At 32.9% G+C, this 13,471-nt stretch overlaps 1 protein-coding gene across 1 annotated transcript; it reads right to left on the reverse strand.

Moving 5' to 3' along the window:
* Positions 1-1,697: 1,697 nt before the first annotated feature.
* LOC110230446 (ATPase 6, plasma membrane-type) lies at positions 1,698-5,679 on the reverse strand. Its single transcript, XM_021033392.1, has 9 exons — positions 5,471-5,679; positions 4,698-5,369; positions 4,292-4,618; positions 3,547-4,201; positions 2,956-3,470; positions 2,705-2,878; positions 2,438-2,620; positions 2,178-2,353; positions 1,698-2,082 (listed from the first exon to the last, which is right to left on the reverse strand). The coding sequence occupies exons 1-9, from the start codon at positions 5,519-5,521 to the stop codon at positions 1,986-1,988; spliced, it is 2,850 nt and encodes a 949-aa protein (XP_020889051.1). The 5' UTR covers positions 5,522-5,679; the 3' UTR covers positions 1,698-1,985.
* Positions 5,680-13,471: the final 7,792 nt, after the last annotated feature.

Below are 13,471 nucleotides of genomic sequence, written 5' to 3' on the forward strand. Positions count from 1 at the left end.
ATTAAGAAACAGTAGAAACTTTTTTCAGAATTTACAGGTGAAGATAAAGAAATTAGTAAAACAATAAATTTTGGACAAAAATATCCTCTAAAATATAAACGGGAAAATTTCGTAGGAGACATATGCATCCGGGAATCTGCAGTGGGCCAACAATTATTAAATGCATGCATCGATAGTATCATCTATTACGCAATTAAGTATCGTGATATCTTATTTTTTATCAGATACATGAATATATACCTTACATCGTAAAATTTTATTAATGTTGTTTACATATCATATATCAATATATATCATGATATAACAATATATATCATGATATATCAATATATATCATAATATATATATCATGATATAACAATATATATCATGATATATTAATATAGGATATTGTGGTGGGTGTGGTGGATTGTATGTTAGTGAAGGAGGAGGTGATGGTGATGTGAATGGGGAATATGTTAGCGGTGGAGGAGGAGGTGGTGGTGGTGGTGATGGAGAATGAGAGTATGTTGGCAACAATATAAGTGGAAGACGGTAAGGACGAATGAATTGGGAGATAAAGATGTTTAACCATCACTGATTGACGATAACGTTCCCGGTTTGATGGTTTCCTAAAACATCTTTGACATGAACGATACTAAACCCGCGACGTCTCCATAGCAAAAAAATTATGAGGTTCAGTGAGTGCATTCTAATCAGAAAAATATGGCCATTTTAATAAAATCAAAATATCATAATTTAGGATGCACTTAGTTTAACAATTAAGATAAATCATTCTTTTGGGGTTTTTAATAAAGTTAAGAAAGAAAAAAAAATGATAGAGAAAAAAAAACGAAGAAGGACGGAAGGAGTATACGTGGTGTGAAAGGTATTTATGACTTTTTGCCATGTTTTTAGATGTTCTTTTATTTACAAGTTTGTTACTTCTCTTTTAATTTAATTAATTTATGGTTTTACGGTATGAGGCACAATTTTTTTTTTTAATACTCTTTAAAGTTTTAAATATTATAAAACGGTTAAAACCAACAAAAATAGAAATTTTTTTATATATCATATTTTGTGATGTATTTTTGTTAACTACAAAAATAAACAGCTCAAAATCACTTTGCTAATATTTCTTCTCCATCCAAAAAGGTATAAGATACGTAGATCTATGTCAACTATAATAATAAGTAACTAGGAATTATACTAAATGTAAAGGCACATAAAAATTCAAGAAAACAGTTTTACAATATTTCTTTTAACTATTTTAAAATATTTATTTGAATTATACTAAATATAAAGGCACATAACAATTCAAGAAAACTGTTTTATAGTATTTTCTTTCAGCTATTTTTAAAATATTTATTTCATATGTCAATATTGTAGTTAACTTTCTTAACACAAGTTTTCAGTAATTTAAGCAATTAGAATCAAGACATTTATATCAAACATGATATTTAGAAAAACGGATATAGAAGGACCGCAGCGTAGCGCGGATATACACCTAGTTCATATAATTTTTAAAGGACTATGGCATCAACAATAGAGTACTCCATGCACGTATATAAAGTCGCCTAATAAAATTATTTTTTTCTTGAAATTTTTTTTATTCCTATCATTATCAATTTCAGTTTCTTATATAAAAAAAAGGAACATAAAGAAAAAGCTTATAACCAAAACATATGGGATTACTAATAATAAGTAATGAGTACGAGTGTATCACATGACGATATGTCTCTTCTCTTTCCTTTATTCCATCTCATTCATCCATCCTACTATCTTCTTCTTATTCTTGTTTTTGCGTTTTTTCGCAAGTTATGAAGCATTCGACGGATAATATCATGTCTTTACCAAGAAAAACGAAATCGAAACCAACGGAGAATCCAAATCGGAACTTTCTTTTTCTTCTTTTTATCTTTATGATTCCATTTTCTCCAATTTTATTGCTTAGATCGTCGTCATGTGTCCGCAGTCGAATAATTGAAATGTCTTTGTAGTTTAGCTTAAACGGTGTAGTGTTGGTTAAGATTGTCAATGTCAAGGCCCTTAAGCTTCACTACCGACTCAACGTGGCCTTTAAGAGTGTGCACTTCTCTTAGCCTGCATGCACCATAACACGAGACAACTCACCAATCTTGTCAAAAAAAAAAAAATTTCTTTACGTTTGGATCTTTCGAGTGATCAATTTTACATACCTAGCAACTTCTGCACGTTTCTTGGCCTGTTCAGCGATTTCAGAGAGTTCGGTGTAGGTTGCCGTGTCTTCGAACATTGACTCCGGTGGTTTAAGTCCATGGAGCGTACGTTGAGCTAGAGCCCATTGGGCCTCTCTTTCTCCCCTTCCGTAGTCTTTCTTGGTTGTGAATGCAGTCTTAGATCACAAGAAAGGGAAAACATATAATGTCAATATATATTAATTATGTTGTTCAAGAATCAAGATTTAATTCACACATACCCTATTTTCAATCATGTTGTTCCAAGCTTTGCCACTAAGGGTATAGCGGGTGATAAACTTGAGGATATCAAGAGGAATGTATGTGACGATACTGTAAATCCAGATGACTCCACACCATCCCCATCCACAACCTTTGATTCTTGCGAATTCCCAGTGCGCATAAGTAGCTATTAAGGTTGCGATCTGTTATTTTGCATGAGAAGGAAAAAAAAGTTTAGTAGAGAGAGATATATCAGAAATGTGTATGTGTGGATACAAATGACGTACCAATTGGGCAACAAAGAAAGCAATAAGAAGAAGAAGTCCAGGGCGTTCGACAAAGGACCAGCTCCTTGATCGAGTGACAAAGATGAGAGCCTGACTAATTATACTGACTTGCAAATACAAAACTGCTATTAACTCCTCGTCTTTGCCTTGTAATGACCTTACTCCAAATTTATCCTACAAACACCAACACCAAGATGATATATAGATTATAATAATTAAGTAAATTCTTATGTATATATTGTATATATTACCGAAAAGAAGGTTGTGTCATGAGCTAGCCAGAAGAAGACAACAGTGACGAGAGCCATGTAGGTTCCAAGAACAACTCCAGTAGCAAAAATCTCTTTAAGCTTCCATGAATCAGGAATTGGAGAAGGCTTGACTCTGTCTTTGGAAATGGTCATGATGGTACCGTCGTTTAGGATTGCAATAATGAGGACCATGAAAGGAGAAAAGTCAAACTCCCAAATAAGAGCAACAAGCATGAAGCCTAGGACTATACGGATTGTGATGGAGACTGCATAGATTGTGTAGTTCTTCATTCGTTGAAAGATAGCTCTACTGGTAAGCACAGCGCTGACTATGACACTAAGACCTGGCTCTGTCAAGACTATATCTGAGGCGCTTCTTGCCGCATCAGTTGCATCATCCACTGCTATACCGATATCTGCCTTTTTCAGCGCTGGAGCATCGTTGACACCATCTCCGGTCATACCAACAATATGTTTCCTTTCTTGGAGTTTCCTTACAATCTCATACTTGTGTTCTACGCAAGGTCATAAAAAATTAGAATTCAATTAGTGAAAACGAAGGAAAAGTGAAATAGAGGATGATTACAATACCAGGAAAGACTCCAGCGAATCCATCAGCCTTCTCAATGAGCTCATCTACAGGAACTCCTCCGGTGGTGTCATCTTTGTTTTCTAGTAAAGAAGAGGAAGGATACATGTTTGTTCCCATTCCAAGCCTACGACCTGTCTCTTTACCAATGGCCAATTGGTCTCCAGTGATCATTTTAACATTCACACCGAGATCAAGAGCTCGTCTAATGGTCTCTGCACTGTCATGTCTTGGAGGGTCAAAGAGTGGCAAAAGACCAACAAACTCCCACGGCGTTCCCGCGCTTTCTTTGTCCTTCTCAGGAACCCTCTGGCGTGCAACACCTAGTGAACGAAGTCCACGCTCAGCAAACTTGTCAATGATCTCATGTGCTCGTCTCTTTGTCTCTCCTTTGAGATCACATAGTTCAATTATCTGCTCAGGAGCACCTTTGCTGCATCTATGCCACTCTCCATTGCTATCGATGTAAGTGATCGCAGTTCGCTTTTCTACTGGATTGAACGGCAAGAAATGCACTTCAGTTATTCCAGCTCTTGCCTCTTTTGGGTCACCCAACATGTTAACAATGGAAGTATCAATTGCATCTTGATTCTCTATTCTTGAAGCCCTAGCTGAAAGTAGTATCACAGTGTCCTTGTCTACGTCTTTGGGGAACACCTAAAGAACAGAAAGATTCACAAAATATTAACCTTCTGACATAACCAAAAAAAAAAAAAAGAATGACGATGAAGAGATTTGTCCCCAAACCTCAATCAAGTTCTTGTCAACTGTAAGTTTGTTGAGAGTTAGAGTTCCGGTTTTGTCGCTGCAAAGAACATCCATACCAGCCATTTCTTCGATGGCAGTCATTCTTTTTGTGATAGCACCTTGCTGAGATAACCTATGTGATCCAATAGCCATTGTCACGGACAACACAGTAGGCATCGCAATTGGGATTCCTCCAATGAGAAGGACAAGAAGATTATCGATTCCATCTCTATACTTCCGATGCTGGATCGGATACATTATAATGATCTCAATCAACATTCCTATTCCGATTGAACAAATACAGAAATTACCAATGGCGGTTAGGACCTGAAACATTTAGTGAGGCCATATTAGAATTAGTTCATATGATTTCTTGCACCGCAAGAAAATATAATTCAGATCATACCTTTTGGAAATGGCCAACATTGTTAGTACTGTCAACAAGGTGAGCCGCCTTGCCAAAGAAGGTATGCACTCCGGTGGCAATGACAACAGCCTCGATCTCACCTTGTTTACAAGTGGAGCCAGAGAAGACCTCGTCTCCCGGGTGTTTAGTAGCTGGGAGAGATTCACCAGTAAGAGCAGATTGGTCGATCTTAAGAGGATCACCTTCGAGGAGACGAGCATCCGCGGGAACAATGTCACCTAACTTGATGCTGATTAAGTCACCTGGTACCAAAATCGCGGCTTCTTGCTCTCCCCATCTCCCATCTCTCAATACCTTTGTTTTAGGTGCAAGATTGGCCATTAGAGCTGCAGCTGCATTACCAGCATTGTTCTCCTCGATGAAACTGATGGTCGAGTTAATGATGAGCAAACATGTGATACCAACAAAGTCTTGCCAATCCGGTGGCCTCCCACCACCGTTTGCCAACACAATTGCCATGATTGCGGCCGCTTCCATCACCCATGAAAGAGGGTTCCACATAAACCCTAAAAACTTTAGAAATTTGTTCTCTACCTTCTCTTCTAGTTTGTTTGCCCCAAATATTTGTAGTCTGTTTCTTCCTTCCTCTGAAGACAAACCTTCCCGGGAACATTTCAGCTGTTGGAACACTTCGTCCACCGGAATTTTCTCCTGTAATACATACAATTTAATATGTTTTAACAACAATTTATGTTTTAATGTTGAAACAATAATAAGGTAAAATGTGTATTTTACAAATAAGAAACACTAACAAGATCAACATTCTCCTTCTTTATTTCATCCCATGAGATATCAGCAGCCATGATGAATCACAATGATGAGAAACAATAATTTTCACGAAGCTCGACTTCTTTAGATAGAAAAATAAAACTCTCCTTATTCTCTTTTGAAGTGTCTTAAAGAACAAGAAGAGTAAAAGCTAAAAATAACTGAGAATTTTTTCTTTAGTTTTGTGATGTGGTGTGAAGACAAAGAAGTGGTATATATACACGTACACAAGTGGCTTGCATGCGGTTTTATAGTTTGTGGCAGACCTTAAACTGAGGTGTTTTGACAATGCATATGTGTGTGTTTTGAACTGTTTTTATGCCTTTTCTTTTGGTTTCCATAATTTGTTTTGTTTTTGTTTTTTTTTTTCTTATTTTAAAAGAGGAGAAAATAGACTTACTAGTATTTCTACAAATAGAAAAGTAGCATTCAAGAAAAAAGAAACCAACATTCAGTGTGATGCAACAAGAAGTATATATTTAAATTTACTTATTTAAGTCTTTTGATAATAATATCAAATGATCGTTGACAAAAAAAAAAAAAAAGAAGAAAAAAAATTCAAATGATCTGAATTTACGAAATTAAAAAATTTACAAACTTTTTTCTCATCTATAAATAGTTAAAATATTTATGATGCAACAAGAAGTATGTATTTAAAATTTAATAAATTTTAGTACATAAAAATAACATACTTGTTGATATGATCCTGGAAAGCACAAAAATTTTAAAACATGGAAATGAGCTTTCCATTCACGGACCAACATGAAGCAAATGAGAAGCTTGAAACAGAGAAGCAACATAAACATGAGAATGAGCTTGTAGCTGAAGACGTTCTAGTGAAGAAGCTAATCAAACAACCTTAATTTTGATTCAAGCTAAATGATTTCTGGGAAAAATGTCTCAGTTGTACTTTTTTTCCCTAATCAAGTTTTGTCCAGTGGTTTTTCATGACAAGGTTTTTAATGAGGTAACTGTTTCACTTCACCACAGTCATTTGTTGAATCAAAAATCCAAAGATACATTTACAACAACAACCCATATCCAAGAGAAGGAGAAGAGTTATTTTATCTTTTTAATTCAAATTCTGTCTTTATTTCTTTTCATGTTCGAGACAATCTTGTGAACATGTTCCAAGGTTTGTTCAATTCTTTATAAAACTTTGTAATCTCTTATGAAAACACATCCATCTTTTTATTCTAAAACCCTTGATGGTATGTAATATCCACAAGAAACCTTGTTCTAGCTTTGATGCGTCATATCCAAAAGTAGCATTAGCTGGAATATCAGAAACTTTTTCGCATCCTCTATGTGACATATCAACCACATCCTTTGATGCTTGAATCCTCCTGGTTTTCTGGTTGCAGTGACTATCTCTAACATTATTCATAGTGCCGATCTTAGGAGGAGTACATCAAATATTATGATTTTAAGTTGGAAGTTATATAGAATCTAAAGTAATAATTATTTGCTTAGCGTAATAAGTATTTATATTTCTTTAGCTTACACTAACCTTTTGTATTCAAAATACTACAGAAAATATGTAAAAAATGAGCAATCAATAAAGTCATAAGTTATATAATTAAGGAAAATTATTAAAAATACTCCTTTTGGTGTGCCCCTTTTCAAAAATGCCCTTTTTAGATGTCAATTTTCAAAAATGCCCCTTTTTAAATCTGAAATTTTTATAAAGTTTTATTAGGTTTATAAGGTACTTACGGATTGTAACTACTACTTGAAGACTTGATCCAAGTATTTATAAGGTTTTATAAGGTGTTTTAAAAGGTTTTACAAGTTATTTTAAAGGATTTTTAAGGTTTTTCAAAGGTTTTACAAGATATTTTAAAGGTTTTTAAAGGTATTTAAAATGCATTTATAAGGTATTTATAAAGTATTTATAAGATTTTAGATACATAGAAATGTAGTTTGTGTATGTTTTAATAATATTACATACATATTTGGGTAAGTCTTATATTTTTAAGAGCATTTTTTATAAGGTTTTTAAAAAGGGGTATTTTTGAAAAGTGGCATTGAAAAAGTGGCATTTTTGCAAAAGCCCCATTAATTAAATAGTTTATATTTTTTTGTCTCATTTTATAAGAGGTTTTCAAGAACTTTAATTTTAATTTTATTTTATTAACTGTTTTGTAAAATGTAAATGTATTTAATATTTATTTTCTATAACTGATTGAATTGTTTAAATCAAAATAAATGACAATTTAGTAAAAAAAAAAGTTCTTATATTAGTGGTTTTAACCAAAAAATTCTTATAAAATACGATAGAGAAAGTATATCTTATCTTGTTGTTTCACTTTCAAACGACTCTATCAAACAAATCATTCCCAAATAGTTTAAACGTAAATTTTATTAACCACACTCGGTAAAAGGGTCACAATAAAATAGTTTCCTTTTATAAAAATTAAACATTAAATTGAAATATTTTATGGTTGTATACAATAGTTATGTTTAATGAAATTATTAAACATTAACATCAAATGCCATTAAAATTAACTCTTAATTTTTTATATGAATCACAAGCTTTTTTCTTTACCAAATTCCATTATTCTCTCTTATGTATGTTTAATACAATGATTTAATATTTAAAATATAAAATATAATATTTATAATAGATATATTAAACTAATCTTGATGATTTATTATTTAATTGACATTTACATAAACTTATTTATTATTATTTTTTAATTCAAATGTTAATCTCCTAGTTTTTTTTTCAAATTTCGTAATTCAACCAGATTCAACTGTTAAATAAATGGGCAATTTACTCAAATGGCACCAAAAAAGTTTTTTTATTCCAAAAATAGCCTCATATTTCATAATTTCCAGAAATAGCACCCAATACTTTTTAATTAACCATTAATTGAAAAATAAAAATTACAGAAAACCTAATTCTCATCTCTTTCACCCGACGATTCTCGTTTGCCTCCGATTCTCCATAGCTGCCTCCGATAGTCGGAAAATTCGATCTCCTCCGGTATCTCGAACCACTGCCTCCACGATTCCTCTACTCAACCCAGTCGACCTAATCTCATCGACTCAACCCAATCACGTTTACCCTTCCTCAACCCTCACTCAGCTATTCTCGATTAGTCTCCTTTCTCTCTCAGTACTTGCCTCAAGCATTTTCTCCAAATTCAACGCCTTCTGTTTCCAATATGCAACCGTGTCAAACTCCTCATAGATCTCAATCTTCTTGCTATCGAACAACGCATCTCGTTTCTTCTGCCTAAACCTGCGGAACAAATCACTAGTCTCATCCAAAACCGGAACACTGTGATGCATATTGCAAATCACTAGTCTCATTCAATTGGGTTTTTGAAAGTTGTTAGCTTTTAAAGATGAATCCCTTTCATGTTCTTAAAGTGGCTAGCTTTGTATATCATTTGATTTGCTTAACGAAATTGTTTAGGCTGCAAGTTTGTGATATGAAGATATGAATAAACATTTTTTACTTGTTTCTGTGTTGTCATTTTCTGTTCTCTTTGCTTGATAGAGTTGTTTTAGTTTGCATTCTAGAATGGAGATATACGTCTTTGTTGATTTATTTTTAGTTTTGTGGTTTTGACTTTGGTGTTGTGTATTGATTTGTTTCATTGATTCTCACAATGTGATTCTGGTTTCATTGCTCACTAAGGATTTATAGTAATTTGGGAAAGTCTTCCTGATTCGGGAAGGACTTATAGTAATTCGGGAAGGTCTTCCTAAATATGATGTTGGTGATATAACTATTGAAAATTCATGAAGACTTCCCTAAAAACTTATTTAGACTAATTCGGGAAGGAATTATAGTAATTCATGATGGTCTTCCTGAATAAACGCTTATCAAAGATAGAGAAAAAAATATAAACGCTTATCAAATACTTTCTCTAGATATTTAGGAAGGATTTCTCGAATTTCAGGAAGGCCTTCATCAGAAAAAGTATACACACACCCTAACATGGAATTGAACCCAAGACATTGGGTTTTGTATTGGAGCAGGTAACCGATAAGCCAAGCTATTCATTCGAAGATAGCATAGAAATAAATGTATATGAACATGAAATAATTTAGGAAGAACTCTTTGAGATTTCGGTAGGCCTTCCTAAACTTGGGACATTGATGAGTTTGTGATACATTACCCATCACTAATGGAGTAGTATGTGATACATTTTGACAAAACATAAATAAAGAGTTCAAAAACACATTTTTAATAATTTAGGAAGGATTTCATAATGTTTAGGAAGCCGTCATTAAAGTTTATGAAGGTCTACCTAAATTTCTGAAAACAACCTCTATGTGGCCAACTTCGGATTTGTAATTTGTATGTACATTACCCCTCACTGATGGAGTAATCTTTGATACATTACAACACATAAATAAAGAGACTCAACAACACATTTTAAAAAATTTAGGAAAGATTTCATAATGTTTAGGAAGACGTTCTTGAAGTTTAGGAAGGTCTACCTAAATTTCTGAAATCAGCATCTATGTAGCCAACTTTGGATTTGTAAGTTGCATGACGATGGGAAATTGTAGCAAACTTTTGACAAAGCATTAGCTACAGATTCTACCTGTAGAAAACCTGCAAACTACAAGCCGAAGAAACCGACGATTGAAATCTATGACAAAGACGAACTTCTCTTACTCTTAACAAATATCTTCTCAACAATCTCTTTGATCTCACAACTATTTCCACATAGCTTCAGCTTCCACAAAGCGATAATGGTTTGGATTTGATATTTATCAGAGCAGGAACAACTCTCATCATGTATACTCAACATTTTCACAACTTTAAGAGCAGTTCCACGCATTTCACACAATCCAAGAGCTAATCTTTATGCATATTCTTTAGACAAGAAAGATGATAATGCATGTTGATTGTCTTGTGTCATTGGTGTCTCATTTACCATCCTATAGGTAGATTTTTAACAGCTCTCCAAGCAAGAGCAGCTCCTAAAATTGAAAAACCTTCACACTTCACAAAATTAAACTTGTTAAAATTGCTTCAACAAAAGAATCTATCTAACCCAATTAAGCAACATATCATTTCTTCATAGATTCTATCTAACCTAATAAGTAACGAGTGATTGTTTTACCCATAAGCTCTTGCCGTAGGTGTTGATGGAACCATCCATTCTCTAGGTCTCCGTCTCTTCACCGGACCTCAAACTGCAATATTCTCGTCGGCTACATCACGTGAAAGCTTAATCTCTTCTTCTTTAATTGAAATCTTAGAGAAGCTAATCAAATCGAGGACCAAACTATATCCACACCAACAAAATCGAGAGCTACACTCACGAATCTAGAGCTACACTCACAAACCACATAGTCCATAACGATTCCTAGAGGTACACTCAGATTCCAAATTCAACACAATTTGTGAAGAAGAAGAAGAAATTAGAGAAATGATAATCGATTTAGGACATGATTAAAGCTATGAGATCGGAAGCTTCATTGGGATTGAATATCGGAGATGATCATAATCTTCACCGGAATTGAAAATCCGAGATCGGAAGCTTCACCAGAAATCACAATTGTAAACTCTCCGTCGGTGTGTTTAATTTCAGTGCTATTTTCTGTTTCTTATCTTAATTAATTTAATTAATTCTTAAAAATCAAAAATAAGTTTACAAAGTGCTATTTTTGTCAAATAAACTTGGGGATGCTATTTTTGTCACAAAAACTTCATTTAGGGCTATATGAGACCATTTCTCTAAATGAATTTGGTTTTGTCATTTCTAATATTAATTATTAAATAACATGAGTTTAGTTTCATGTTATGCTAATTAATTTTGTTTGTTTTTTATGAACGAAGACCGATGCAAATATAAACCGAACAAACTAATTTTTGTTTGAATTTCTAAATTTTAGTGAAACCAAATTAATCAAACTGAACGAAACTATAAAGGAAAAATCATTGCTAGCTACACGAACTATACGCCAACACATCACCACACATGCAGACTATTTTAATGTCTCGCTAACTACACGAACTATTGGTATTACATACAGACATCCCCGAACTATCATCGGTTATGTGTGCAACACCATAACCATCATTTTCAGATAATATAAATGTCTTGTTAACTACACGAAATATTTCTTTTTTTTGTCAACTACACGAAGTATTTTCCATCAATTTTTTTTAAAAAAGTAATTAAAAAATAAAAAAATAACTAAAAAGTAAATATTACGCTATTATAAATTATATATATATATTATAACATTATATTTTTAAGTTAAATTAATTTAAGTAATTTAATATTTATTATATTAAATTGTTAAAAATTTAAAATAGTCACTTAGTTAAATTATACATCACTATAAGTTAAATAAAACTAAATAATATATCAATGTAAATTATATACCATAACCATCATTTCCAGATAATATAAATGTATTGTTAACTACACGAAATATTTCCATCATTTTTTAAAAACTAAATTACAAAATGAAAAAATAACTAAAAGTAAATAATACACTATTGTTAATTATATATATGCATTATAACTTTTAAAGTTTAAATTCTACATATTGTGGATGTAGGATTCACACTAGATTATCTTTAAGTATTTTTGTGGAGAAAAAACTCTTGTAAAATCAGGAAATGAATATGAAAATTTGAAAAGGAAATCAACCAAGAAAAGAAATGAGGAAAAATTGATAAAGACGAAGTACAAAATGCCTTGCGAAAGATAGTAAAGAGAGAAAAATATATTGTATTGCTCAGAAGTAATGAATAGTCGCCTCTCCCCTCAAACACATGCGTTTGAGGTTGTTTTTATAGAGAAAACATGATCAATGCGGTCATTTACTGCTCATAATCGCATTGATCCGCATTAATCATATAAGTTACATTTTGACCGAAACGGCTTGAATTTGAACTATCTTGGGCTTCGCGGGTATCTTCCGAACTCTTTCTTGTTGACTCCGGATCTTTCTGTTTGTGAAGCCTGTCAGTTGGACAACTCCCGCGTCTTGACGCTGCCGCGAACCTCGAACAATATTCTCCTCGCTTCGGTCTTTCTCTATGCGAACTGTATGTTGAATAAGAGCGAACTCCGTACTGGTAAAGATCGAACTCTTTTAGTAAACCGAATCGAACTCCCGACTGGTCAAGCTTAATTCTCATAATAAAATATTTTTAACTCCAAGAGGATTATTATGTAATAATGACGTGGACAAATCCAAGTGGATCCTACCAAAAATGTGTGGGATCCGACCCCAACACATATGCAGTATCCCTTATAATTTTAAGTTAAATTAATTAACTATTTTTTAATGCACACATATATTTTATATGAAATTAATTTAACTAAATTTTTAAAAGTGTCACTTAATTAAATTATAATTTACATTGATATATGTGTGCATTATAATTTAAATTGATATATTATATAGTTTTATTAAAATTATTAGTTTTTAAAAAAAATTGACGAAAATATTTCGTGTAGTTGACAAAAAAAGGAAATACTTCGTGTAGTTAACAAGACATTTATATTATTTGGAAATGATGGTTATGGTGTTGTACACATAACCGATGATAGTTCAGGGATGTCCGTATGTAATACCAATAGTTCGTGTAGTTAGCGAAACATTAAAATAGTCTGCATGTGTAGTGATGTGTTGGCGTATAGTTCGTGTAGCTGACAATGATTTTTCCAACTATAAACGAAAAAGAGAGAAATAAAGCAAAATACACATCACGAACAAGTGTGAAAGTGGGTAGACAACACTTGGTGGGAAACCCAAGAGATGAGTGGCATCCACGTCATCATATAAAAGTGATCCATCCCATTCCCACGCACGCATGTATAAACTGATCTCAGCTAAAGTGATTATTTTTATCTTTGGACCATTTCCCACTTAACTTTAGCTTTTAACTTTTAATGGTCACTACTAAACTACTGAATAATGATGGCAGCTTTGTGGACTCACACCACTTATTAATGTACATAGAAATATATTCAAAATTAAAAGAAGTCCTGCTT

This window comes from Arabidopsis lyrata (assembly GCF_000004255.2).
Source record: "Arabidopsis lyrata subsp. lyrata unplaced genomic scaffold ARALYscaffold_3, whole genome shotgun sequence".
Classification (NCBI taxonomy): domain Eukaryota; kingdom Viridiplantae; phylum Streptophyta; class Magnoliopsida; order Brassicales; family Brassicaceae; genus Arabidopsis; species Arabidopsis lyrata.